The sequence below is a fragment of the Cyphellophora europaea genome (genome assembly GCF_000365145.1).
Source record: "Cyphellophora europaea CBS 101466 unplaced genomic scaffold supercont1.6, whole genome shotgun sequence".
In the NCBI taxonomy this organism is placed as follows: domain Eukaryota; kingdom Fungi; phylum Ascomycota; class Eurotiomycetes; order Chaetothyriales; family Cyphellophoraceae; genus Cyphellophora; species Cyphellophora europaea.
This window is the reverse complement of record NW_008481812.1, coordinates 1,557,154-1,583,601: the sequence shown is the minus strand read 5'-3', so window position 1 is coordinate 1,583,601 and position 26,448 is coordinate 1,557,154. Positions and strand designations below refer to the sequence as shown.

Below are 26,448 nucleotides of genomic sequence, written 5' to 3'. Positions count from 1 at the left end.
TCGCTCTTCTGGCTTAGGGTTTGGGATGAAACGGCAGCGTTGGGAGGCGTTGAATGGGAGTGAAAGAGCCGTGCAAATCTCGGTTCAGGGGGCGAGGCTGAGGTGACTCGCACCAGGGCTAAACTACTTTCTAACACTGGCCCAGACTGCGTCAGCCACAGTTAACGACGCCCGCCGCCACCGTTCTCACGGTCTCCGAGCAAGCCTCCGAGATCTTGAAGGCGGATGACATGTGAGCAGCTGCAGACTGACCAACCGAGCTACGTGTCTAGAAATATCAGTCACTTCAACAGGTCGACACAGCAGCATAGCGATCCGTTGATGCGCTCCCAGTGCTTCCTCTTCGACATCCCCGGCACTTTGTCGTCCAAGGGCTTGGCCGGTGATCGCAATCACCCGCAAACGAGCTGCCGACAGGCGACAGAATTGCTATGTTCGCCCAGCTAGCAAGCCTGACAACTTGAGCAACTAGGAAGCCAGCCATGTCGTTGTTGTGTCCGTCGTATCCGTATCTCTAGCTGTGGCGGAGCACCTGGATGAAAATGGTGCAGAAGCCGGCAACGGCAACGTCGTCGCGCTAGGAGACGTACTGAGGGCACACTGCAACAGGAACGCATACTATTGCTCCTACCCAAACGGACGAGCTATCAAACTAACCTATCGCCAATCTTCTCCCGTACTGCCTCCCTCGTAGGCCATGTGCTCATAGTCGGCCTCTTGGGGAGCAGTTCCTCGTCTTCGTTCATCTTGTGCCACGAGTACATCACACCCATGCCCGTGACTCCCTCCTGGTCTGATGCGACTAGAGCGTCAGCGAAGTCCTTCTTCTTCATGGATTTTGATCCCGTCACATCGAGTCCCCGATATTCTGCTTCGACCACGAGCTCCTCCTTCAACATCTTCATGTAGTCTGCTTCGGTCGGAAGGGCTGGGGCTGTGGCCTTCTGAGTTGGAACTGTCTCATCACCAGTCCCCTCCTGCGTTGACCGACTGCGTGACCTTCGAGCGGACGTCGTTGAAGACCGGCCGCGGGTCGGTTTGCTGGGGCCCGGCCTAGTCAAGTCAATGGTGGCTGTCTTTTTGCTCGGTTTGGGACTGGTCAAGTCAATGGTGGCTGCTCTCTTCTTTCCCCTACCATTCCTGCGACGCGGAGTGCTCGGCGTCCGAGCTCGCCGTGTCGGGCTCTCTTGGGTCAAATCCACGACAGCCTGGACCTCAGTCTGAGTCTGTTGGGTTTTGGTCCGCAGAGGCTCTTCTCCGTCCACGTCGCTATCACTCGGATACAGCACGCCTTTCAGACTTCGCAATGTGGCCTCAACCATGTCGACATTGGCCACCACGCTTGTGTCACCACTCTCAAAGAATCGAATTGTGTCATCCATCTGTGTGACCGCTGCCTGTATCAGTGCATAGGCCCTGATGTCGGGACTCATGCCCTGAGCGCCATATTCTGCCCACTCAGGAGCGGCCTGGTATTCCTGTGGCAGAATTCGTTTTCCGAGCCCTCGTCGCACGATCAGCAGCTTGTCATGTGCGAGACGATACGAGTCGTGAATGTCTTGATGGCTGAGCCGACTGCTGGTCCGCGATGATAGCCCATCTATTTCCATGAACAAGTCTCCGATGTTCCGAAGGCAATTTCGCAGGTTGTTGGCTTGGTCATGATATCCGACAAATGTTCGAGGCCTCTCAACATTCCAGAGACGATTCGAGTCGACTCGATTCTCTTGAGAGACAGACGGTCTGTTATGAAAGAGGTCCCTCAGATTCTCGAGATAAGCGACGAGACCTACCACAGCGGTTTCTGTCGCATCTGCTTGGCCGACTTCGCGCACGCTAACAGACCACAGCTTCAAAAAGTCGTCGTATTGAGGACCGTTGATCCTCTCCGAATCCGTTGGCGGCACAAAGCTAGCCCACCGAGGAAAATTGATGTGCAATGGTGATGCAATACGCTCCAGGTATGCATCTGTGGTGTTGAAGACCCTTCGTAGGCGAGCATACAGCTGAGCTTCACCCAGATCGACGCGGCTATCTCTTCCGTGAAGGACTGCGCGCACATCGCGAGCGACTAAAGATCCGAGATCAGTAACACCATCCTCGGGCCTCAACGGGAGATCCTTAGGGCCATCAATCGGATCTCGATCGCTTTCAGAGACGGCAGAGACAGAGTCTACACATTCCTCGTTGCAGAAATGGTGATACTGGCCACGATACGTTGGACAGGGGTGACATCTTTGCGCCAATGAGCTGGCAAGTGTGAGGGCCATGCCAGGTTGGCGATTTTCCGCATCCGAAACCTGGAGCAAGCTACCACTCCAGTCAGAAGGTCGTCGACTGCCGGACTCGAGGTCACGTATGTGGTCCTGCAGTCCGCCACCTTGAGTCCCGTGAGGCACCAAGGCCCTAGCGTTCCTGTCCGCGTTCTCATCCGGCCGTCGCCTAGCGGCGACCCTGGCAAGGTGATCCACTATGGGGCTTGTGCTTCGCTGCGGGGATATTATGCGTATAGACGAGCTCGTGCCGGTGGAGCCGCCACCGGAGCTACTACTGGACGTCATGCCTGTCGACTCACCATCGTGCATATTGGCGTTATCGTTCAGATACTCCTTGTTCGAACCCTCATCTGAATGGTTACTTCGATTACTAGCAGGCGGACTTGCATTCTCATTATTCTGAATCTCGTTGGACGAACGGGATCGGTGGCTGGGAGGTGGGGCGTTGTTCTCTTTATTCGAACTCTCATTCGAATAGTGGCTCTGGTTGCTGAGACTGTTGCGCGTCTGCTTTGTAGTGCTCCCCAATGGCGAAATACCAAAAGGCTCGAAGAGGTTCTCGATGCGAACAGTCGGTGCGACGGAAGAGGGAACGGAGCCATCGTCCTCACCTCCAAGCTCTGCCTGATCTTCGATATGATCCAGCTCCGTGTCTTCTTGATTGTATTCTGTGTACATTATCAGAAGACGATACGCCTCTTCCCATCTCCATTCAGACTCAAACAGGTTTTGGATAACTGTCATCATGTAGGTGTCGTCGATTACTTCTTGAGGTAAAGGGGCTATCGTTCGTGCAACGATTCGAATCTCATCCGGAGGCAAACCCGTGCCACGGCCGAACGACGAATCCGTTTTAGACTCGTATCTCATATCCTCTTCGGCGGTCTGATGCTCTCGCCAGAGTGCTTCAGCACCATCAAGGAACCAATAGCTCCATATAAGATACTCTGCAACAAGATAGTCGGCCTTCTCTTCCGTAAGATTGGTAACACCAATTCTCCTGGCAAATTCCTTTATGGCAGTCAACTGGCGTTCGTTCCAGTAATCCTCCCATGAGGTGTCACGTTGTCTAGGCCCACCGCCGCGAAGCTTCACTTTAGGAATCCGCGAGTAAGCAGCAGGCTTCGAGACACGACGCATTTCATCCCGTACAGGTGCGAGTATCTCAGCCGCACTTCCACTGCGCTTCGAGCCATCGTACCTTCGACTGGCGCCGCTGCGTCTCGAAGGAGAGATGCTTATGTCTGTTGAAAACTTGCGGGGGGTTATTCGAGGCAGGTGTTTGGGCGTTGGGCGGGAGAACTTGTTTCCCGAGAACATGTATCTGGCCAGTCGTAAGCCAAAGGTGATGGGGGCGAGCCCAGGAGAGAATCGCTTCCAGGGCGAGGCTTTGCTAGGTGGCTGAACATGTGGGGGAGGAATGTTAACGAGATCGTAGGTCCTCATACCCTCGGATACGATACCGGGCTCGACCATATCTCGAGTGATCTGTCTGCTGGCGGCGACCTCTCGAGCGCGGGTATCAGGCATGTCGTACCAGACATAGTCGTGCGGGCTCTTTCTGGGGATACACGTTGGCATGTCGAACAGGTTTGCCTCTTCTTGCGGGGCGGTGTCTCTCCCATACTCGCTGTCTGAGCTGACGGGATCTGCATCCTCAATCTTATTGAAAACCCTGGCATAGTGCTGAGCTGCAGCGCTACGAAGAACGCTGACAATCTCTGGGTTGAGGTTCTGCTCACCGTGAATGAAGGCATGGAGACACTGTTTGCTGCGTTCACTGAGCTTCCCAGCGGTGACGAAGCGCTGCTGTTGCAATTTGGAGAAGGCCTTGTAACAACGAGAACCGAAAGCCGAGACCAACATGGTGGCGTCGGCATGATGAAGGACTTCGTATGACCGATTCATACGGTTGAATACTCTATTATGCTCCTGAAGAAATGGTTCCTCAAGCTGGGAAGTAGTCGCAGCAACTGCGTAAGGGTAGGCATAATCGTTGAGCTTGTGGAGGCTCCACATCTGCTTCATTGCTCTCCAGACAAACAGCCAAAGCTCCGTGGTTGTATGCTCTCCGTGGGTAGCCCACTGGAATTCCTGGTGTAGGGATCCTATTTTGGAGATTGCACGCTTCGACTCGTTGGCTGTGAAGACATGAGGTGCGATGCTGTACCAGTATCTGGTGTCAACATCGACTGGTGGTTGTGAGGTGAGGCGAGCGACGAACTTGGCCAGGTCGATGAAGGGCGTATCTGTTAGGAACCATGGAACGCTGCCTTTGAAGTCGTTGTTCAAGTTCTCATATCGCTCAATGGCCTTATTTCGCATCTTGGGAGCCACGACAGACTGGAAGTCTAGCATTGCCTTCTTGTACTTGGTCCAAATCTGCCAATCGTGCTGGCTGACATCAAATTCGAGCTTTCCAGAAGAGCTTGCCGAGAGATTCTTAGTGAAGTACTTCGCAATCTGACTCAAGGACTCAGCAAGATCTGGGTTCTCGGGATCGTTCAGGCATTCTTCGTAAAAGTTGATCATGGAACGTAGCGCCTCTTTCTTGGTTTGGCTCGTAGTGAGCTCCAGCTGCAAAGCACTGGAGACTGCGCCAGCCGTCGAAGGCCCAGTCGGCGACATGACCATTTTTGAACCCTTGGCTGCCATGAAGACTCAAAGTGGACTAATCGGTACAGCAAGGTAGATAGGCTGTAGGACACTAGAGCAATGACAGAAGGAGAAATTGGAGAGAAAACACAGCAAAGGTCTTTGAATGCAAGAACGCGGACAAACGCCGTGATAACCAAGGAAAGCTCTCACCAAGAAGTCTGAATGCGAGTCCATCGCAAGCAGCCGCAAGCAGCATGAAGATGTGGTAGCAGCTGCAAGACAAAGGCCTTGAAGCCGTCGACCGCATCCGGTGACGAAAGTCTTTGAGCGATTCTGCAGGGCCAGCACGAACGCGATCAACAACAGCGTCTTGCGCAATTCGGAGCTCGACAGTCGAGCAGCTGAGACCGTGTGTCTGTCGAGACTGGACCGAAAAATCCATGGTTTAGGTGGCGTGTCATTGTGGTCGGGCCTGTAGCGGACTCGTTCCTGCCTGGAAATCCTTTCCCAACTGGAATCAATGCTGTTGCAAGCTGGATCGCAGTCCACATTGTGCAACTATGAGACAGCATGAAGGTGATGATCGTGAACATGCTGCAGCTCATCCTCAAAATTCCATCGAGTAGATCAACAGCGCGTTGCTCTCCTGCTGAGGATTTATCGGCAAATCTAGGCGGTCGGTGCATTGTATCGCCGCATCCGGATGGGTATAGGCACTCCTTCCGAGCTATGGCCGTCCCTCATCCCACCAGTGTTCACAAGGCGTTGAAGGCGCTCCTGGCTTCGGAAAAGACCGACCATGGAATCCTAGACCTACACTCGCACGAACTGTCAGCTGAGCCGCTATGCAGCCTTCAAGCATCCGTGTGTCCCGGTCAATGGGGAGGGGTTATTACGACTGTACTGCACCGGCCACTGGCTGAGGTCGAGATAGAGCTCACCGTTAGCAAGCCACTTCTGCATCAATCCGGCCTTCTCGCGGAAGCTCCGCTGCACCATTCGCCCCTCTGCTTTGTCGGAGAATGATGCAAAAAAGGCATTGCTTTCCCTGTTCCAGACCTGCAACTAGTAAGCTACCCCACAAAGTGCGAGTCTGGAGAGGCGACGATCTGCCCGCGCTTTGGTGTCTCTGGGCGCATGGTCCCTGGAGATGGCGCAGGCCAAGATATGCTTGCTTCTGGTGGTCCAAGCGTCTCACCCGGGCTGAGATGTGCAGGCGCTGGTCTCATGTATTTCCTTGCTCCTTGCAAGCCCACCTCCTCTCCCCTTCTTACACATATCCTTCTGCTACGATTTTGGGTACGGCCACTCTCACCAGCACTTCCTGATTGACAACTCCACCCGCCCTGAGCAACATCTATTGCTGAGAAACAACGCCTCATGCTGGCACCCCCACCACACCTCCTGACAATGACGTGACTATTCTGCCTTTGTCAACGGGTCCTGCTTAGGCCGCAATTTCGATAAGGAACCCCCAATCATCAACGACCAGCCCGCCATCAGCTTTGCGACTGCCTCGCACCCGAATCCCGACTGGTGTAGACCGAGAGATCCGACTGCAACCAAAATGTCTGACCAGCCTTCTGCCTCTCCTCCCCCACATCGCCGACGTTCCTCTATTGTTGACCTCTTCAGCCCTCGCGGTGGGAACAATACCAATGCCGTGTCCTCGTCTCCTCCCTCAGGTTCAGCCTCATCCTCGAATGCTCCTCAACATCGCCGAGGCATGAGCATAACCACCATGGGTCTCGCGAGCTCTGCTCCTGGTCAAGCCTCACCCTACGATGCGTTCGCAAGACAGCGGCGTGCAAGCATTGCTGCTTCATCCGCATCCAGTTCTCCAGATTTTAAGAACAGTTTCGGTGACGATCCGGTGGTAGTCGAGGATGATGAGAACGTCAAATCGCCAACGGGCAATCATTCAGGTTCCTTCGCGCGCAGAGTCAGCTTCGGCGCTCAGGCAATGCGTGATGTCAAACAAGGAAGTGGTCCTGGAAGCCCCGGTGCTGGTAGGCGCCCCTCCAGTTCCCTTTTCACTCTCAATGAGAACAATGAGAACAACCCTCCCCAGCAGCGAGTCTCGTCCGGCACGGCCAAGACTGGAGGTAAGAGTCGAGGCCTGTCTCTTTCTTCTACGACCTCGTTCAAGCCTTTTTAGTGACCAAAACTGACCTGACTCCTGCAGGTGAGGGCTTCAATTGGTCTGAATCCCTCAGAGACCGTACCAAACGCTCGCCCTCGTTCTCATCCTCTGCCAATCCTTTCGCAGCCAATGCAAATCGGGCTCGGGCTCCTAGCAGTAACGCTCCCGAGCCGCCCAAGGAGCTCCCGAAGGCGGCCGAACCCGTACCGGCCAGAAAGCGGAAACCAGATCATCTGGGCGAAAGAATGCTGAGAGGCGACTTTATGATGGACTAAGTTACAGATTCCGTTAAGAGACTCGTTCGTTCAACCCATGTATGCTTAAGCTTCGCCTGGGAAAAGCAGGGTCGGGTTTCAACTGTCTTTACGGGAAGCACATCGTGGCAGGCATGTGTTGGGATTCAATTATGTTGCAACCGCCGGTCGCGCGAGATCCATCTGACAAATTGTACCGAGAACGGTGACCTTCTGCACAATGAGACATTTTGAAAACTTCATTCTCTTACCTTGCGTTGTGATGTCCGCAAGTCTGGGAATTATCGACCCATGCACGAGCGTAGCGAAATAAAATTGGGGCTCAAATGATGGCGTAGCAACGTCAATAACGGGGGCTGTCCGGCAGATTGGGTTCCTTGCTGCTCCACGACGCAGCTGCCCAGAGACAGCGCCAACTGCGCCGCAGTCTTTCTAGACGCCGCTGCCACAACTTGTTCCTTACTAAAGGACTTGCTTCACTTCTCTCACCGTGCGCTGTCGACTCTTCGATCTGTTGAGAACATTTGCATGGGCGCCCACTACTTCCTGAGCGCTGGCCCTACCAAGACTATCTCCAAGCTTGCGACTGCGTCACCCTTTCAGGCTGTGCTATTCCCCGGGTCTTGATCACTCCCGCAAGAATGTATTGATCACTATGACGCTGTAGCGATTGCAGTTACTTCCATATAGCGCGCCGTCCATTAGCTACAAGCACTTCCCCCGGACAGACCCCGCTCAGAATCTAGAACAGCCCCCGTTGCCTCGAGCCAGCACGTCCGGAACCGCCAGCAAACATGGAGAAGATAGTGAAAGGAGCGACCAAGATAAAGGTGAGTAGCAGTCATGTGGCATAGGAGAAACTAAAAGTCTCTCAGCTGGCTGCGCCCAAGTCCAAGTATATCGAGGCCATACTTTCGTCCACTCAAGGCGGAGAGTCCGGTGTTGCTGAAATATTCCGAACTTTGCAACTACGACTGCGGGATTCAACATGGACGATCGTATACAAGTCGCTAATTGTGGTGCATCTCATGATTCGGGAGGGCGCCCCCGACATGACGTTACGCTATATTGCCGACTCTCCCAAGAGGCTAGCCATCAGCAGCTTCGCAGAGGCCCAGACCCAAGGTGTCAATATACGGCGATACTATGAATACCTGTCTGAACGCGTCAGAGCATATCGTGACACCAAGACCGACTTTGTGCGGGCTGGAGTCGGCAAGATGAGACAGTTAACGGTGGATCGAGGTCTCCTGAGGCAGACTGAGGTTGTCCAGGACCAGATACGTGCTCTTGTGCGATGCGACGTGAGTTGGACTGGGCCACACAATACGTCTGAGAATGTGCTGACGATATCTAGTTCATGGGCAATGCTGATCCAGATAATGAGATCAGCTTGACGGCGTTTCGTCTCTGCACCATGGACCTTCTAGAGCTGTTCAAGGTCATGAATGAGGGAACCATCAATGTGCTAGGTTGGTCTCGAGTTAGCTCTTCAGTCTTCAGGCAAAAGCACTAATCAGTTGCAGAACATTACTTTGAGATGTCACGACCGGACGCAGAACGTGCCCTCAAGATATACAAAACATTCGGAAAGCAGACGGACGAGGTGGTGCAATATCTCAGTCTCGCCCGGCAGTACGAGTCCTCGACCAGGTTAGAGGTGCCGAAATTGAAACATGCTCCGACAACACTCACAGCTTCGCTGGAGGAATATTTGAACGACGCAGACTTTGAGATCAATCGCCGGCAATACCTTGCGCAGCAGGAGGCTAAGCGTACCGGCAAACCTGTCGCTGCGGTAACAAAACCGGCTGCTTCGTCATCACAGCCGCCAAAATCAAATGCTACTACCACGGTCTCAGCAGCCACGTCTACGCCGGTCCAACCAAAAGGTCCTGCGCCAGATCTGATTGATTTCTTCGAGTCAATTGAACAAAACCAGCAGACTATGGGTCAGCCGATGCCTCAGCAGCAGCCCTTCAATGCCAGTTTCGCCCCGAACCAGCAATTCCAACAATTTCCGCAACAGATGCCTCAGGCAACAGGCTACAATCCTTTCATGCAATCGCAGCCGCAGCAGCAACCGCAGCAGCAACCGCAGCAACTGCAGCCCAATTTCACGGGAGCAGGTTTCGGTGGCTATGGACCGCAGCCTCAACAAGCACAGCCCAGCCAACAGCCATTCTCTTTCTCCTCTCTGCCAACGATAACTCAAAATGGAGTTGCAGAATTTCAGCAACAGCCGCAACAGCCCCAATCACCGGCTCCGCAATTGCAGCCTCAACAAACCTCCACAAATCCCTTCCGTCAGTCGATGATGCCTACGGGCGCCATGATGAGCCCAACATCTCCCCAGAGTGCTGTGTCACGGCAGTCTACCAACCCATTCGCCAAATCGAGTATTCCCATGTCGCCAGTGTCGCCGGTGCAGAACAGTGGTCCTCCTACGCAACATGACCAGTTCGCTCAATCATCAGCCTTCTTTCAACAACCAAGTCCTCCACCACAGCCGCAACAGCACTCGCCCGCGCCCTTACAAGCACAACGCACAGGAACGAACCCATTCGCCAAGAGCATCTCTCCGCCACCTGCACAGCCACTCACTGCCAGCGTCACTGGCACGAATCCGTTTCGACAGTCGCAGTTTGTCAATCAAAGCACGGGCATGGGTTGGCAGCACACAGCTCAGGGGACGTTCAATGGGTATGACATGAACAACATACCGACGCAATCTGTATTTCCTCGGCCTGGCGCAAATGGAAGCTAGCATAATTCAAGACACATGAATCTGATGTCGGCCATTCGTATTAATGAATCAATGCATTTCGGGATGAGTGCCAAATGAAGAACGAATGTGAAATTGCAAGTGCTAGCAATTCGCCAGTCGTGATGCACGTCGCCGCCAACATTTGTGATTCTTCGACGGGGCCAACGCTTTCACAGAAGCGACTTCGTTGCTATCAGCTGCTCTTTTCGAGACAAGTTTGACACTCTCGCTGTCCTTAGGTCAATCACTTGCCGATGCAATGCTCGTCTTACCCCCAGAGCGCGCTCGTCCACGCTCCTTTCTATCATAGGAGCTTGGCGATTGAACGCTCCTGATAAGCTCCCTCTACTCGGTAGCAAAGACGAAGCGTAGCCGAGTTAATCACGGTCAAGCACCTAGCCGCGGCACATCCGAATGGCTATAGCCAACCCCGCAGCTGCAGCACCTACTGCACGGCTCCGAGGATTGCCGAGATAGCATTTATCTTGTGAAGCTTGACAGTACCCCGTAAAAACGACCGCGTAGGGTTACATGGCTCCAGCTACAGATATGCTTCGAGCTAGGTGCGTCCAGTCGACCACCAGCTTGAAGCTCAAATGCCAATTAGCGCGTGGCGAGGTATGCGGCTGTAGCCTTGATCAGGAAGGTGCCCGTTGAATTGCTGTGTATGAAGTCATGCAGTGCAAGCGACGGGATTGTAGTGAAGTTTACTTACTTTCGGTACCTCAATAGACGGCCAACGTTTGCCTCGCACCTCCTACTGCTTCTTGTGTTCTTCCATTGACTATCGTTCCGCAACCATGTATGTACCGCTGGTAGGCACGCTACTGCCGCTATTAGCGCTGCAATGTTCAGCTTCATCCATCAGATCTCGCACACCATACGCCCTCAAGAGCGAACATCCCATTCCCTCACAATGGCGAAAGCTCGATCGAGCTCCTGCTGATCATCAAGTTGAGCTTCGAATCGGTTTGGTTCAAGCCAAATTCCAGGATCTCGAGCGAGAACTCTATGAAGGTAAGCTGCCTCTCTGCTAACAAGAACTTGGCCTGACGAGATGTACAGTATCATCTCCGTCCAGTCCTCGCTATGGCAAGCACCTCGCACCAGGCGCCATTCACCCAATGATTGCACCAGCAAAGGATGCCCTCGACGACGTCCATGAGTGGCTCGCAGACCACGGCATTGGTGATTTTAGCTACACGCCGGCCAGAGACTGGATCAAGGTCAGCCTCCCCGTAGCCAAAATTGAGAAGCTACTCGACACCGAATATCACACGTTCGTTCGTGACGAGGATGGAGTCAGTGTCGTCCGCACTGGAGCATGGTCACTGCCAAGGCACCTGCATGATCACATCTCTACCATCCAGCCGACGAACGCCTTCTTCCTGCCAAAACCACACGCCCCTGTCGACAAGCGTGAAAGCTATGCGATAGCCGGTCCTGCGCTCGAGAATGCTCCGGATGTTCCAGACGTCGGTGGATCTGTTGAATCAGTCTGCAATGTTGATTTAGTCACCCCAACTTGTGTCCGGACTCTGTACAAGACCATCAACTACAAGGCACAGGCGGCTAACAAGAACCGGATGGCCTTCACAAATTACTTGGGCGAGGTTGACATCCGGTCGGACGCACGCCTAATGCTGGAGAGATACCGCCCGGAGGCCGCGGGTGAAGCCGACACCTTCACCAAAATTTCGATCGATGGCGGCGACACCTCAGATGAGTTCAACGAGACGTTATTAGAGAACGCCACGGGTTTGGAGGGCAACCTCGATACGCAGGCTATGATCAGTATTGGCTGGCCAACTCCCCTGACGACATACTTTACAGGCGGCTCACCACCTTTCAACCCAGATTTGTTCGCCTCTACCAACACCAACGAGCCCTATCTCGCATGGCTTGATTATATTCTTGCTCAGCCAGATCCACTCCCATCCGTAATTTCAACTTCGTATGGTGACGACGAGCAAACGGTGCCCTACGATTATGCCAAGTCAGTTTGTGATGGCTTCGCTCAGCTAGGTGCTCGCGGTGTAACTCTCTTCTTCAGCTCTGGTGATAACGGCATTGGCGCCGACGGCTATTGTTTTAAGAACGACGAGCCGAACTCGCCACAGTTCCTGCCTGCCTTCCCAGCATCCTGCCCATATGTAACGGCTGTAGGCGGTACTTACAAGGTCAACCCAGAGGTCGCCGTTATCAGGGCTAGACCTGGGCGCCCGGTCTACACCGCTGGAGGTGGTTTCTCTGCCTACTTCCCGCGCCCGGGCTATCAGAGCGATGCTGTTGCCAAATACATCCAAAATACTGTGGATCCTCTGGGCTATGATGGCCTTTACTCACCTGGTGGGCGAGCATACCCCGATATTGCTGGACAGGCGTTGAACTACTCGACCTATTGGAACGGAACGTTGAGGCCCATCAGCGGCACTTCGATGTCAAGCCCTCTCGTCGCTGCCATCTTCACCTTGGTTAACGATGCCTTGATCGCCGCCGGAAAACCAGTGCTAGGCTTCTTGAACCCGTGGATATACGAGAAAGGCTACACAGCCCTGAATGATATCTTGAGCGGCGCGGCACTGGGTTGCAACACGACCCAGGGTTTCCCAGCTGCTGAGGGGTGGGACGCTGTGACCGGCTATGGTACTCCGGATTTCCTGAAGATCCTCGACACGTTGGGTGTGGGCGAGCATTGGAGTGAAAATTGATCCGAGGGCTCCCGTCGTGACGGCGAGCTCAAAGCTGACAAGCGATGAAGCAATGAATACAGACTACAAATGAGGATTCCCGATCTGCCTGTACTGTCTTGGCATCCATCGAATGGTGTGACCTAACTTAACAACCGGTCGCTGCAAAGTGTTTCTGTGAAGAGGAGTGTTTTGAGATGCGGATGTTGTTGTCGCAGGAGATACTGCTGCTAGTAATGCTCCAGGAGACTGAGATAGCAGCTGCTGGGCCAGGCAGCGGTACATGGGCGGGGAACCCAGCCAGTATACTTGCTCTGCTAGCAAAGAGGCTCATGAGAAGAAACAGAAAACTTCCGGGCGGCGACGATCCACAGCTCTTGTAACCGACCCGGGCGGTCCCTTCTCATGCTACCTATAACCGACGAATGCCGTCATCTACATCGCTATTTGCCTATTTGTTCAGATGCGGGGCCTCCACGCAAGTGGAAGCAACCAGCTCTCCCCGCAAAAGCGAGTCGGTCGATAACTACTACCTGGCTGCAGATCATGAACCGGTAATCTCCCGGTGGGAGCTTCCTCCTTGGAGATAATTCATTACATAAAGACCCGATCACGCTATGGAAGGTCGGAGGCGGTTGCTGCGATAGTAGCTCGTTGCTTCGATTCTGCGACAGGATCAGGCAGAGAACGACCGCCAAGGACTCATCATGTCCTGCCAAATACCGTATAATGGGCTTGCTCAGACCCCAGCCATGGGCTGGGACACGTACAATGCATACGGTCTGGCGTACAACGAGACCACCATCAGAGAGTACGTTTCCCATGAACGAGGAGTAGGGAAGCCGCTCGCCATGCACCTCCCAGCAGGCTCTCCCACCGTCGGAATGCCCATTCCCCAAATGACCACCTACTAACCCTCCTCGCCACTCCAAACAGCAACGCCGACCGCCTCGTGTCCCTGGGCTTCCGCGACCTAGGGTACGACGTCGTCATCTTCGACGACGCCATGACCGAACGCGACCGTTCCGCCAATGGCTCCCTGGTGGAGAACCAAGAAAAGTTCCCCTCGGGCCTGCACGCCCTCTCGGACGAGCTCCACGCTTTGTCGCTCAAGTACGGCGTCTACAGCTCCGCGGGCCGGTTCACCTGCGGCAGCTACCCGGGTAGTCTGGGGTATGAGCAGCAGGATGCCCGCTGGTGGGCCGACCTGGGCGCCGATTACCTCAAGTATGACAATTGCTTCAATGAGGGCCAGGCGGGGACGCAGAAGCTGAGCTATGATCGCTATGGAGCGATGGCGAATGCTTTGAACGCCACGGGGAGGAATATCACTTATAGCTTGTGCAACTGGGGGGACGATAAGGTGAGATGCGATTGTCCCCTGACTACATCCAATACTCTCATACATTGGGTCACTGACAATCACAGGTCTGGGAATGGGGTTGCACCATCTCCAATTCGGCGAGAATGAGCGGCGATAGTAAGTTGCTTGTACCCCTGTAATTCAACGGCCTTCAGCTCTCTAACGCATTGCAGTCTACGAGTACGATGCCTACCTCCCTTCCCCACGAACCTCATTTCCCTGGGACAACATTGCTGATCCGAGTTTTGAAACTTGTACAGTTCATTTGACCAACCATCCAACGGCTGCCCCTGCGACGCCGACGAGTTCTACTGCCAAAAATTCCCCGGATACCAATGCAGCGTCCTCAACATCTTAGGGAAGGCATCATACATTGCCGGCCGATCGGGACCGGGGTAAGTTCAGCCCTTACGCGCACATCAACGACCATCCCCTTCCCTGACTGGGTCTAACCCTCCTCCTTGTCCTCCTCAGATTCTGGATCGATCTCGACATGCTCGAAGTGGGCAACGGCGGCATGACCACAGCCGAGTATCGCACGCACTTCACCATGTGGTCCGCCATCAAGTCCCCGCTCATCATGGGCAACAAGCTCTACGACCTGTCTCCGGAAGACTACGCCATCCTCACCAACCCGGCCGTCATCGCCCTCAACCAGGACCCCGGCGGCAGCGCCATCGCCCGCCGCTTCGTGCAGCAGGTCGACACCAAGGATCGGTGGGGTGTCGGCGAGATCCAGGTCTGGCAGGGCAGTCTGTGGCAGGGCGACCAGGTCGTCGTGTTCCTCAATGCCGCGAATGAGACGCAGGGCTTGGACGTGCCGCTGTGGCGGATCTTCGGGACGCCGGGTAACGAGCTGTCGCTGAGGAGCTGGGATATGTATGATCTGTGGGCGGAGAATGTTACTATGCTGGCGGATGTGGCGCGGCAGGTGCTGAATGGGACGCTAGAGCTGGGGCCCAAGACGCAGGGGTACTATAATGCTTCGCGGATAAGTTGGAGGGAAGGGCTGGCGGCGAATGATACGAGGTTGTTGGGATCGTTTGAGGGGACGGTTGAGGCCGGCGGGACGGTGAGCGCTGAGGTGGGCGCACATGATGTCAAGGCGTGGCGGTTTAGGTTGGTGGGGAAGAATCGGTTGCAGAAGAAGGACGAGCTTTGATAGAGGATGTCAGCACTAGCACGCATGAAATATCCTCTCCTCAAAGCCCGAGGAGTACAAGAGTTTATGGAAAAGAGCGGGAACATGCAGTAAGTACCTAGAAATGGTCCGCCAAGACATTCACTGCCTGAGAATTGTATGTGGCAGAGAAGGGCTAGATTCGTGCAGGAGACAGTAGTGTTGCGTTTTCTATATGGACCATGACCATGGGAGTCGCTGCATGCAAGGCAAGGCAACCCATCTCATCTCATTTCTATCATGATTGGAGAGGGTTCGCGATCGAACACGAGCACGAACACGTACAATAGCGGACCTGGAAAGGACACCTTTGTCGAATTGAAGCTGGGCGGGATGGAATTGCAAGGAGGATGATTGATGCCCATTGACTCATGCTTGGTTGATGCTGCTACTTGCTGGTCTTGCCGGACGATGTCCCTGGTCGTGGCGGTATGAATTCGCTGCTCGCTCGCCGCCAGCACATTTTGCCGGGTGCAACTCTGGTGCTTTTCGGTAGCTGTCGCCAGCCTCGGCGGCGCCCAAATCAGCGACGTCCCGGCTCGTCGCTCCCTGAACGCCATTGCCGGTAGATGCAATGTATCCCCCACTTCGCTGCGAATGTCGTGCTCCTGCTATTCCATTGCTTCATAGCGGTGTTGTCACGGTGCTGATAGCTCGCAGTACCCCTACGTATATCTGCGACAATTGGTCCGGCCCCATTCAGCCCATCTTCGCATTCGAGAAGTCCATCTCCGGATGCTGCTCCATGAACTTCTTGAGCATGTCCTGCTTCTTCTGCTCGTCGCTGGTCGGCTTGCCCTGCCTCTGCATCTCCTGATCGTACATCATTTTCTCGACCATACCTCTGGTGTCCCCGTCGAGGTCCGACAGCTTCGAATTCTCAGGTGTGATTTTGGAGGTGTCGATTTTGGGCGCCGATGTGACAATGTGTGCCCACCAGTGCGAATTGGGCATCTTTGCGAGCGTGAGCACGATGTCTTTGGTGTTGTCGGGGCCGGAGGTCAGAGTCCAGGTGCTGTCGTCGACGATGATGGGGTGGGGGAAATCTCCCTGATTCATGGGTCAGTCTGGCGTCTCAAGGTACAAGTATAATCTCGAGACTCACATCGATGATGGCATCTTGGCCTTTGATCTGCACCTTGAGATGCGTCTTTTTCAAATCCACGACCAAGTCTCTTGCTTTGAGGTTGCCTGGAATAGGCACGCTGACCTCAGCCTCATTGAGAGTCTGCGTCCACTTGTAGGGCAGCTTTGCCTGCTCCTCCTCTTCCCGTTTGCGGTCTGCCTCGTCCTGCTTCTTGCGCTCCTCCGCGGAGGGCGAAGGTTCGCGTGATCCTGACATAGACCGTGATACGGCGGAAAGGCAAAGGAAATTCAATTTACTGCACGGCTGGAGGTTGTTTGAGTGTATGACAAAGCGAGAAGTCGAGTGTCTGCTGGAATTTGGCCGCAGACATGGCCGCGTCCAAAGACGGGATCCGGAGGGGCAGTCTTGGCAGCATCATTAGCCTAGAAAGGGGGCCGCAGCCTCGCTGGGAAATCTTCTGCAGTGATCAAACACGGAGGACGAACAAAACAGCATAGTTCAAATTGGGGTATCTTGATGAATGCAACTCGCTTGCTAAAGTATTGACAATCTTCCCAAAGCCAGACAATCTCATCACCTTTTTTTCCCTTTGTACTGCTCGGGTATCTTCGGCACCGGGTAGGGATCACCTGCATCTGGTATGTTGCAATGCTCCATCAGTGCAGTGAAAGACGTATCTCTCTTGCTTGGGTCGCCTTGATACCTGTGCGGTGTTAATGTTTCCCCTATCGGATACTCGTATTGCGAGCTAGCGCGTCTGGATGCCTGTAAGTCAAACTGTGAGCTGGTGCGTCGGAGGGACTGGTTGTAGACCGAGCTTGCAGGTCTTGCTTCAAGCTCAATTGGCTCTTCGGCACGTACCGGATTGTCATATGTTGGAGCGTTGTCTACTCGCGGCGGAGACGTGAAGGGACTGGCGAACCGCGGATCATGCTGCTCCGGGTTGAGTTTCTTCGTCCTCAGCGGCGAGACCGCGGCACTGGGATACTGAACAAGATCTGGAGGGGTGTAGATCTTGATGCTCTGCAGCGATGGCACGTGATCCCGCTCCCGGTTTGCTCCTGCCGGGGTAGGTGTCACGGGCGGCTGTGGTGGAGCGACAGGAATATTGTTTGGCACCGGCGGAGTTGGCATCTTCCAGGGATTGGAGTCGGCGCGGTTTTCGCCATCCCTGGTGGAGAAAATAGACATTGTTCTCTTTGTCGCTCGCCTCAAGAAGTCCGCCCTGTCCCTCGTGTCTCCCATCGGGATGGGGTCAGATATGAATGGTCTCCTCTCTGGTTTTTGCAAAGACCCAGGGCTCCCGTTTTGAGGTTTTTTTGCACGCCCAGTGAAGCCGACCCAGAGTAGTACGGACAGCGCCCCCACGATGGCACCTGGAACGAGCCCAGCGAAAAATGGCCCAGGAGGGAACGGGTTACATTTGGCGTCCTCGTCTGCCGAATTAGAACTGCTGGCTGATAGGGAAGCAGAAGTGGTGGTGGTTGTGGCGGCTTTGCTTGTACTCGCAGGTGACGAAGTCGAGGTGGATGTAGACGTCGAGGAAGCTGTGTTACTAGAGCTAGGCTCTGCACCGGGGAAAGCGCCGAGAAAGTGAGCTTTGGCGTTGTCAATATTGCATTGAAACTCATCATCGGACTTCTTGGAGCAAGTGTAGCCGAACGGGCAGCATAACGTGCCACAGCTGGGTAGGTCATCGTTCAATTTCTTGGTAAGCACCCCAGACGAGGGATTCTTCGCCGGATCCTGTTTGCTGACATCGCAGCTGATGGGTCCAATGGATGAGCAGTCCGAATTGGCAGGACAGCATAGTGCTGACGAGGAGCTATCTAATGATATGCAAGCCTGGTTTGATGCGCACTTGAAAGTATCTGGTAAGCTGGGATCGACCGTCTTGCAGTTTGGTTGATCCCTCCGCAGAAGGATGTCGGAAGCGTGGAAAGATGGGGAAGCGTTCAAGCGTTGTAGCAATGACAGCAGCGCCAGAAGTGTGCATGCGCGGTACGATATCGATCTTGAGTCCATTTGAGTCAACAATAAGTATGGGTGGACGCAATATGTCCGGGGTGGGAAACGCGCAAGTAAGAAGCGATCGAGCAGAATACTCGGTGTGCTGAGGACTAGGAACGATCTGGGCGCGGGTGACGAGCATATGACAAGGAAATAAAGAGATTCGTCAAAGGAACCAAGGCGCGAACTTTTCTTTCGTAGCCATACTTGGAAGCATCACCTGTGGTCTACTTTGTTGTACAGAGCGCTAACAACCGCGAGTTCTGGCCAGTTCTGGGCAGTGAGGATGCAAATTGCCATGTCAGCCAGTCCATGGTGAAGCGGCGAGTAGATGCGCAATGACCGGGCTAAATTCGGTAGTGCGCAGGCTTGGATACATAACTTCACAGTGGCTCGATAGGGTGAAAGCGTTCCAATGATGAAACATGGGGGGCAGAGGTGTAAATGTAGAAAAGGCAGTGTTGTTTCAAAACGATCAGTTCGAGATACGTCGACGCGTCTGTAGATTGCCGCTTCCCGGCGCTTAGCCAACCTGAGAGTCGAATCGGCGAGGCTGAGATTGTTAGGCTGCGTTTTCCCCTTTTCGGTCGCCGCATGCTCGTCTTCGCAAAAGTTCACGAGACTTCGGTCCATGGGGATATCCTGCACGAGAAGCGTCCGGATCTGTCGCTCGTCATGATTCCTCGACCGAGAGCGCGGCCGCAGAGTCTTCTGCAGGCTGTCACGCGACCATCATTATGCGTGAGTATCCGGAAAGTCGAAACCGATTCATCTACTGACCTTTCAGCAGCTCTCGTCACGGATCTGCTCATCTCAGCCCTTCCCTAGATCATACCACAACCTGCCGGAGCTCTCAAACGGCAAGGACGCCGTCTTCAGCAAATATGGCGTCCCAGGTTTCCTCTCCCCTGCCGCGTATGACGAAACATGGACCCAGTATCAAACTGCTCTCTGCGACTACCTGAACGATGAGACCCAGGGGACTACACTCGAAAGTATCCATGTCAAAAAACTCCACGAAATCACCGCCAAACAACCCTCGAAGGCCGCATTGTACAACCACGCCGCGCAAGCCCACCACAACCACTTCTTCTTCAATGGCCTTTCCGCCATCCCAGAACCCCACCCGCCCAATCACACTGTCCAAAACTGTGTACAAGAGTGGTTCGAGGGCATGGAGCATCTACGTGATGAGATGGTGGATACGGCCATGGCCATGTTCGGCAATGGCTACGTGTGGCTGATGGCGGATGGGAAGGACGGAGGCCTGGACAAGAGCGCCCTCAGTATCCTGTGCACATACAACGCCGGAAGCCCATTCGCGGCCGCACACGCACGGCGGCAGCCTCTTGACGGACAGACAGCGGGATCATTCGGGAATCAGTCGCGCCACAAGATTCTGGAACATGAGCGAAGTTTTGACGGCACGCCCATCTTGTGCCTCAAGGTTTGGGAGCATCAGTGGATGCGAGACTATGGGCTGGCAGGAAAACAAGTATATGTACAGAATTGGTGGAACCGGATCGATTGGGACGAGGTGGTTGCTCGGTTAGTTGTTGTACGGCCTACGGAAGGTCAGCAGTCTACCACTGCGCCTGGTGCTGCCCGCAATCAGCGCCTGGTGGATAGGCTCACTCAGCCAATGTCTGCTTGATTGTCTGGTGGTGCCCGGGGGCTTCAAGATGTACAAAAGCAATCCTACGGGAACTTCATGTAAAATCACTAATATGAAGACATTGCGGACACATCTCTCCGCTCGTTGCATCGTTCCTTGCGGTGCAATTAGCCATCTAGCACAGATCGTCCGCCCACAAAGGGATGATCGACCTCAATCCCAATATCTTACGACCCCGTCTCTCCCTCCGGTGGCGACCTTACTGCTCTCCTGCTCGTTCCATACCACGCATGTCACTGGCTCGCCTACCCTTCCCTCTTCCTTCCCCTTGCCACCAAACTTGCCCTCGGTTGCCAAGAACTTATGCCACATCTTTCCTGTCTTCCAGTCCCAGAAGCAAACGTATCCGCCGCTGTCTCCGCTGGCCACAATACCACCGTCCGGACTGATCGCCACGTCCACCGCCAACCCCGCGGTATTCATCCCCCTGAAACCCTTCTTGCGGTTCTGCCGGAACTTGTCGCCCGCTGCGTATACTACGATCTGGTTATCGCCGGACTGGTAGGCAACATATTTTCCGCTGGGATGCACGCAGGCACGTGTGAGCGCAAACATCTCGGGGTCGGCAATGAACTTGATGGGCACGGGAATGCCCCACTCCCAGGCTCGCAGAGACTTGTCGTCCGATGTGCTTATGAAACGACGGCCTTCGTCGACGAAGACTAGCGTGTTGATGGCACCAAGATGATGGTCGTATTCCTGAGTGAGCTCGCCGGAGCGCACATCAAAGCTGACGATTTTCTTATCCGACATGCCAGCAAGAAACTCGTTGCCCTCGGGCTGGAAGACGAGGCAGTGCGGCGTCTTGCCAGTAGTGAACCGCGAAATACACTTGCCGGTTTCCGTATCCCAAAGCTTCATCTGGCGGTCAAAAGAAGCAGAGAGGAAAGTAGTGCCAGACGGCGAGAAATTGGCATCTGTGATGGCTTTGGAGTGCCCGGAGAAGGTACGCAGAAGTGTGCGGTCGTGGTATGCATCCCACAGCGCGATTTTCGTGTCGGCTGATGCGGAGAGGAGGAGATGAGAGGTCTTGGGGATGAAGCGGAGCGTGGTGATGGGCTTGTTGTGGTATTTGTACGAATGTATGAGGCGTTTGGGAGCGTAGTTCTGGATAGAGCCGGGCTCTTTGCGTAAATCGATGTCGAGATCTTGGGGAACATGCATATACGTCCGGCCAAGATAGTCGCGTTCGGAGGCGCCGTGGAACTCAGTGGTTTCTGTTGTTGAAGTATCCTCGCCATAGGCAGTTGTGTCCTTTGATGGCGCGGGCATCGGTGTTGGTACTATGCCTTCCTCAACCCATTCTTCATCTGAGGCGAGTTCCCGATCAGCATCCAGCTCGGCTTGCTCGTAAGCCACATCGTCGCTCTGGTATTTCGCCCAGGGTCCAAGATACATGCCGTCTCCTTCGACTACGCTAGCATCACCTCGTTTTTGTCGCTTCGCTCTGATTGCTGCGCTCTGTTCTTTTGAGTGACCAAGCTGGATAACATCCTTGCCGCCGTACTTCTCGATCGCTGCTTGGTTGCCAACAAAGGCTCCATTCTGTGAGGGATCTTGCGTGTATCCTAGACTTTGAAAAGTACGGTGCTGTGTCCTGAACGTTGATTCTGATATGGCGGTTTCTTCCGCATGTCCGGTCAACACGTTCTTCCTCTTGAGCGCATTGCCGTTGGCGGTTTTATATGGGTTCGTGGGCCCTTGCGATGGTCGGGCAAGATTATCGTACGAGACATTCACACTCAATGAATTGCTCGTGGGGTTTGCCAGCATTAGTTCAAGTTGCGATGTGCCCTGCAAGATATTAGACCCTTGCCCGCCACTGTGAGCGCTGGTTGGGGACCAAACCTCTACGGAAATGTCTGGCGCAGCCCGGACGGATGATTGTTGGTTCGCCCTCGATGGCGCGGGCGCGGCCTCGTCATCGCTTGTGTCGTAGTTTGTGCCAAGTAGACTCGCCATCTTGGGCGTTTGATGAGGAGTACGCGCGAACTTAGGCCGCGGAGTGGTCTGAGAAACACCAGTTTCTTTGATTCCAGAAAAATGAGCCGGCAGCCTGATGACGACCGATGCCAAGACATACGAGGCTGAACTACTGAGGTCTGACGGGACCTCCTTGCTCATGACTTTGCTTTCGGTTTCAGTTCTGTTCTGTACTTTTCGGATATGTCTTCACGCGACTCTTGCCCGAAATGAACGCGTCAAGTTCACAATGACATACCCCTGCAGTGACGACCAATCTCCACATCCGAGATCTGCTCGGAAGTGGCGTTGCACGAACCTACTGCAGGCCACAATTAGAACCCCTATGGCTTGCAGATGACACCTCCGCAAACAACGGCTCAACTGCAGCTTTGTTGACCATATAATCGGATAGGTTGTACTTGTGCCCTTATAATGTCGGCCAGATCGATCTCGCCTGGACCACAGCATGGTGCTCGCAATCCCTGTGCGGTGGACAGCCCAGGCCATCACTGTTCTCGCTCTGCTGACCATCTTCTTCTTGTCAAGACATAGTGTGTATGACTTCGCTGAGAGCAGGGCAGGCATAGAGTCACCTTCCACATCGTCAGATGAGAAGCTAGGCTACGTGACATGGCTAGGCAAGACTGGCGTCGGGGACGATGAGAAAGATGTATACTTTCTCGCGACCCGCCTCCTTGTCTATCAGATCCTCCATGACCCCAGCACACGCTCACCACGTAGCCTCCCTATCATCGTGATGACGACGCCCGACGTGAAGGAAGCGAACAAGCAGCGCCTGCAGGCCGATGGTGCAACCGTCATCCCCATCGACTTCGTAACGGAAGGTCTCGACTGGCTCAAGCCCAGACGCCCAACCTGGGCGCACATCATGAGCAAGCTCCGCGCCTGGCAGCTGACCGCCTACTCCCGCCTCCTCATGCTCGACGGGGACCTAATCCTGCGACGGCCTCTAGACTCGGTTTTCGACGAAACCAACGCCACCATCATCCCAACCCTCTCCGCGCCACCCAACGAGATCAAGCTCGACGAGAACCCGCTGCCGGCAAAGTACCTCTTCGCCGCCGCCCCGGAAGTCAACGGGCCCAAACACCACTACCCGCCCACCCGCGAGCACGACGACTTCATCCACGCGCAGGAGTTCAACATGGGCTTCGCGCTCCTCGCCCCTTCGCAGGAAATGTTCGAATACTACATCTCGATCCTGCGGATCCCCGACCGCTTCTACGGCGGCAAGATGGAGCAGAGCCTGCTGAACTACGCGCACCGGCCCGGCGGCGCGATGCCGTGGCAGGACCTGCCCTTCACATACAACATCCGCTCGCCGCTGGAGGAGGATATCTTGGGCAACGTGGCGAGTCTGCATGATAAGTGGTGGGGGAAGACGGAGCAGTACCCGGCGCTGGCGGGGTGGTATCGGGCGAAACAGGAAGAGATGCTGCGGTTCTATGCTGAGAGGGAGATGTGAGACGGCCGTGAGGCGGCCGTGATGCGGTTTCATGGTGGGTTCCGGGCGTAATCGCAGGGGGGATCGACGGACCCTCGGATAGGCTGGCTCGATCGCCCACGATGTGGTTGAGACAGGCGTGCGAGGGTGGAGAAGGGCTAGAAGCCCTGTGGATTGTTGCACAGCTGCTGTTACTGAGCAGGCCAGCATGAGCGACACCTGAAAAGAGATTGAAGCCGAACAGCGAGAAGACGAGGCCCGGGTCTAGCGTGGCACAAGCTAGGGACCATCCTGATGCTGTTCGCCGTAAACGAAGCACTAGCCAACATGGTATCGTGTCATTGTTTAAGCTCGTCTGTCAACAGTATCTATATCCTTCATGAGTCGTCATAGACCACCGGGGTATTCGCCGAACAGCCACCCTGCAACGCTCAATCGATCATTCCTCTTCCTCCTCGACTCCGTCTCCACGCGTCAACACCTCCGCGGTCGACTTGCATCCATCATGGAAGCAGACGCGGCCGTTGTAATTCCTGTGTCAAAGTCGCAACCAGACATGGCGCTTCGAACAGAGATGGCTCGCGTGGCAAGTCGTAGTAACCGTCACCGCCTTATCAGTAGTAGTCGCCATGCTTCATTGCGAGAGCCGCTCTATCATACAGCTATGTCGACTCGTCCCGGATAAGGGCAACGATCATGCTATAGAGGTAGAAGAAGAACATAACGAGGTGGAAGCCGAGCTTGATGAAAGATTCCTTGATTCAGGTCAGCTTTGAGGTCGAATTTTTGCTACAGCCTCGACATACCTTTTTGTGGACATTCAATTTGCGGAAGATTTCGGTCGCATCTAGGAGATGTTGGTTTTCAACAATTCTGTTGATGCGGTTAGTTTGATGCGCCTTGATGAGAGATTCGGGTACATACTTCTTTGCGTTGAATGCCAGGAGAGGTAGATTCAACACCAATGCTAGCCAGTAGCCGTTGATAAGGAATAAGAAGGTAAGGAAGGCATGTACGGCAGCCTCGGGGACGATGTACGTGTTTAGGCGGTTGCAGAGGTCGATGGGGTTGATGTAGTCACTGATACCATGTTAGCCGGGGGGATTAGTACCATGGGGAGCGCTTTTACCATTCGAGATCGCTGTACATGATAGTGAAGAAGACCTGCAGGAAGAGATTGACGGCATTTATGAGGACGGCGAGCAGGTATAACCACGCTTCGCCCGACATCTTGAAGGTGTTTGAGGCCGCGAGAGGCCTGGATAGTTCAGGTGCGAGAAGCGACGGGTACTGGGGTATGCTGCAATCGCAGGAGGATTGGAGCAGGTGAATATCTGCAGTGAGCAGGGAGTGCAGCAGTTCGTCGACTGGGGTGCGATTGTACTCCGCCGATGATGCAAAAGATTTCCGCTTTTCTGGGCCGCAGCTATACAGCTCTCGGTTGAGTCGGGGGAGAGACGGGAGGGAAATACGAATGCTGCGCTCTGGGGTATCTACGAGGTCAAAACAAGCGATACTCGTAGGTGTTTAGAATGATGAGGTGGAGGGGCAGAAATGTGTGTGTTGGTGGGGAGGAGAGTGAGGAATTGACTTCAGGTTGGGCCAGGCTCAATTCTGGCTGTACGCCGTGGTTATCGCCATAGGTGGCAGGTCGGCGCCTGCACGTTGGGCCCCGAGACCCCTGCCGCAGCGCTGCGTTATTCGCGCTGTGGGCTGCAACTGCGGCTGACGTCATTGGACTCTCCATCTTCAACATCACCTCACCTCCCAAAACTATGTCCAGGCGCTGTCTCTGCGTTGAACCAGATTGTGCATTGTCCCTGTCATATCAGATATGTTCATGTAGCAGTATTAGATGGTCATGTCTACAGTAGTGGTCCTGGTCCTGCAGGATGGGTGTTACTGCCACTCTCCCAAAACGGAACGAATGAATGATCTGCCATGACAAGATCAACTGCCACTGCTCTCACACCTCCCATCAGGTCGCTAGCCAGCAGACGACATCTAGCGCGATTATACTCGCCAGAAGGGGTCCGGAAACCGGCGCGGTGCAGTGCATGCATGATCCGGCCCGAACGTCAGGTGGAATTTCCGGGAGGTCTGGATGTTTTCGAGCTGACTGCGCAACACCGTGCTGTCGATCATCCGTACGCCACCGCGCTGTACCACCATAGTACGTAACGCTTCTGCGTGAATGTTCACTTCGTCAGCCTGTCCAAAGTCAGAGGTATACACCACAAGTAATAGCACAGCCTGAATGTTAGCATCAGAGCTGGCATGTCTGGGGTTCCGGAGGCGGTTCCATAGGATGTTGGTCCCTCGTCCAAAATATTGCTGCGCCTGTTGCCGTTGCTCCGTCGCGACATCACTGTTCTGCTGTCTCTGAGCTGAGATGGCATAGCAATATGCCAGAAGCAGCTGTGTAGATGCCTCGTCTGCGCGCATAAAGAACATGACCGAATCTAGGAGCGAAAGTGGGCTTGCTGTAGGGCAGATATCACGCAAATCTGGTCCAGTCAGCCTTGGCCTATAACTCAAGACAGACAACATGAGAGAAAACTTACACAACTGAAGGGTTTCTTCTTCTCGCGGCGACAGAGGTACTCTCGGTGATATTGACCTGCTGCCGGGCGCCGAGGAGAAAGCTGGAAAGTCGAGTATATCGGCTGCTATCCCGGGGTCGTCCACAGTATGTGATCTGGTGAAGCTAACCGGTAAGGACGGTGGCGAACCTGCGCTGCCGGTTGGTGAGGTTCCTGGGGGTTCGGAAACCGGTCTTCTCCCCCACTCCAGAACTCTGGGCTGAGCTCCTCGCCGGAGTGAGCGCAATCGTGCATCTCGCCTCTGGGCAGCAGAATGATAGGCTGTATGCCGCTGAATGGCACTTTTGACGTTGGGATCCTGGCTGTCCACGAACTCGATAATATTGGCCGGACCCTGGCTGTGGCGCGACGTCGACCCTCGCCTTGAGCTCT

At 54.5% G+C, this 26,448-nt stretch overlaps 11 protein-coding genes across 11 annotated transcripts; 6 read left to right on the top strand and 5 right to left on the bottom strand.

Annotated features, from left to right (window-relative positions):
* Positions 1-647: 647 nt before the first annotated feature.
* HMPREF1541_06815 (uncharacterized protein) lies at positions 648-4,910 on the bottom strand (the record flags this gene model as incomplete). The annotated part of the gene is made up of 1 exon (XM_008721144.1): positions 648-4,910. The coding sequence occupies one exon, from the start codon at positions 4,908-4,910 to the stop codon at positions 648-650; it is 4,263 nt and encodes a 1,420-aa protein (XP_008719366.1).
* Positions 4,911-6,441: 1,531 nt separating this feature from the next.
* On the top strand, positions 6,442-7,292 carry HMPREF1541_06814 (uncharacterized protein; the record flags this gene model as incomplete). The annotated part of the gene is made up of 2 exons (XM_008721143.1): positions 6,442-6,979; positions 7,060-7,292. The coding sequence occupies 2 exons, from the start codon at positions 6,442-6,444 to the stop codon at positions 7,290-7,292; spliced, it is 771 nt and encodes a 256-aa protein (XP_008719365.1).
* Positions 7,293-8,065: 773 nt separating this feature from the next.
* Positions 8,066-10,038, top strand: HMPREF1541_06813 (uncharacterized protein; the record flags this gene model as incomplete). Its single annotated transcript, XM_008721142.1, has 4 exons — positions 8,066-8,101; positions 8,147-8,575; positions 8,629-8,743; positions 8,798-10,038. The coding sequence occupies 4 exons, from the start codon at positions 8,066-8,068 to the stop codon at positions 10,036-10,038; spliced, it is 1,821 nt and encodes a 606-aa protein (XP_008719364.1).
* An 800-nt stretch (positions 10,039-10,838) lies between these two features.
* Positions 10,839-12,749, top strand: HMPREF1541_06812 (uncharacterized protein; the record flags this gene model as incomplete). The annotated part of the gene is made up of 2 exons (XM_008721141.1): positions 10,839-11,055; positions 11,104-12,749. 2 exons carry the CDS (start codon positions 10,839-10,841, stop codon positions 12,747-12,749), a joined length of 1,863 nt encoding a protein of 620 aa, XP_008719363.1.
* Positions 12,750-13,480: 731 nt separating this feature from the next.
* On the top strand, positions 13,481-15,253 carry HMPREF1541_06811 (uncharacterized protein; the record flags this gene model as incomplete). Its single annotated transcript, XM_008721140.1, has 5 exons — positions 13,481-13,539; positions 13,665-14,091; positions 14,157-14,212; positions 14,352-14,486; positions 14,566-15,253. 5 exons carry the CDS (start codon positions 13,481-13,483, stop codon positions 15,251-15,253), a joined length of 1,365 nt encoding a protein of 454 aa, XP_008719362.1.
* A 717-nt stretch (positions 15,254-15,970) lies between these two features.
* HMPREF1541_06810 (uncharacterized protein) lies at positions 15,971-18,383 on the bottom strand (the record flags this gene model as incomplete). The annotated part of the gene is made up of 3 exons (XM_008721139.1): positions 15,971-16,321; positions 16,377-16,606; positions 16,988-18,383. The coding sequence occupies 3 exons, from the start codon at positions 18,381-18,383 to the stop codon at positions 15,971-15,973; spliced, it is 1,977 nt and encodes a 658-aa protein (XP_008719361.1).
* Positions 18,384-19,043: 660 nt separating this feature from the next.
* HMPREF1541_06809 (uncharacterized protein) lies at positions 19,044-20,022 on the top strand (the record flags this gene model as incomplete). Its single annotated transcript, XM_008721138.1, has 2 exons — positions 19,044-19,109; positions 19,159-20,022. The coding sequence occupies 2 exons, from the start codon at positions 19,044-19,046 to the stop codon at positions 20,020-20,022; spliced, it is 930 nt and encodes a 309-aa protein (XP_008719360.1).
* A 174-nt stretch (positions 20,023-20,196) lies between these two features.
* Positions 20,197-22,005, bottom strand: HMPREF1541_06808 (uncharacterized protein; the record flags this gene model as incomplete). The annotated part of the gene is made up of 1 exon (XM_008721137.1): positions 20,197-22,005. The coding sequence occupies one exon, from the start codon at positions 22,003-22,005 to the stop codon at positions 20,197-20,199; it is 1,809 nt and encodes a 602-aa protein (XP_008719359.1).
* Positions 22,006-22,474: 469 nt separating this feature from the next.
* On the top strand, positions 22,475-23,494 carry HMPREF1541_06807 (uncharacterized protein; the record flags this gene model as incomplete). Its single annotated transcript, XM_008721136.1, has 1 exon — positions 22,475-23,494. The coding sequence occupies one exon, from the start codon at positions 22,475-22,477 to the stop codon at positions 23,492-23,494; it is 1,020 nt and encodes a 339-aa protein (XP_008719358.1).
* Positions 23,495-24,135: 641 nt separating this feature from the next.
* On the bottom strand, positions 24,136-24,703 carry HMPREF1541_06806 (uncharacterized protein; the record flags this gene model as incomplete). Its single annotated transcript, XM_008721135.1, has 4 exons — positions 24,136-24,228; positions 24,280-24,346; positions 24,398-24,553; positions 24,603-24,703. The coding sequence occupies 4 exons, from the start codon at positions 24,701-24,703 to the stop codon at positions 24,136-24,138; spliced, it is 417 nt and encodes a 138-aa protein (XP_008719357.1).
* Positions 24,704-25,486: 783 nt separating this feature from the next.
* On the bottom strand, positions 25,487-25,927 carry HMPREF1541_06805 (uncharacterized protein; the record flags this gene model as incomplete). Its single annotated transcript, XM_008721134.1, has 1 exon — positions 25,487-25,927. The coding sequence occupies one exon, from the start codon at positions 25,925-25,927 to the stop codon at positions 25,487-25,489; it is 441 nt and encodes a 146-aa protein (XP_008719356.1).
* Positions 25,928-26,448: the final 521 nt, after the last annotated feature.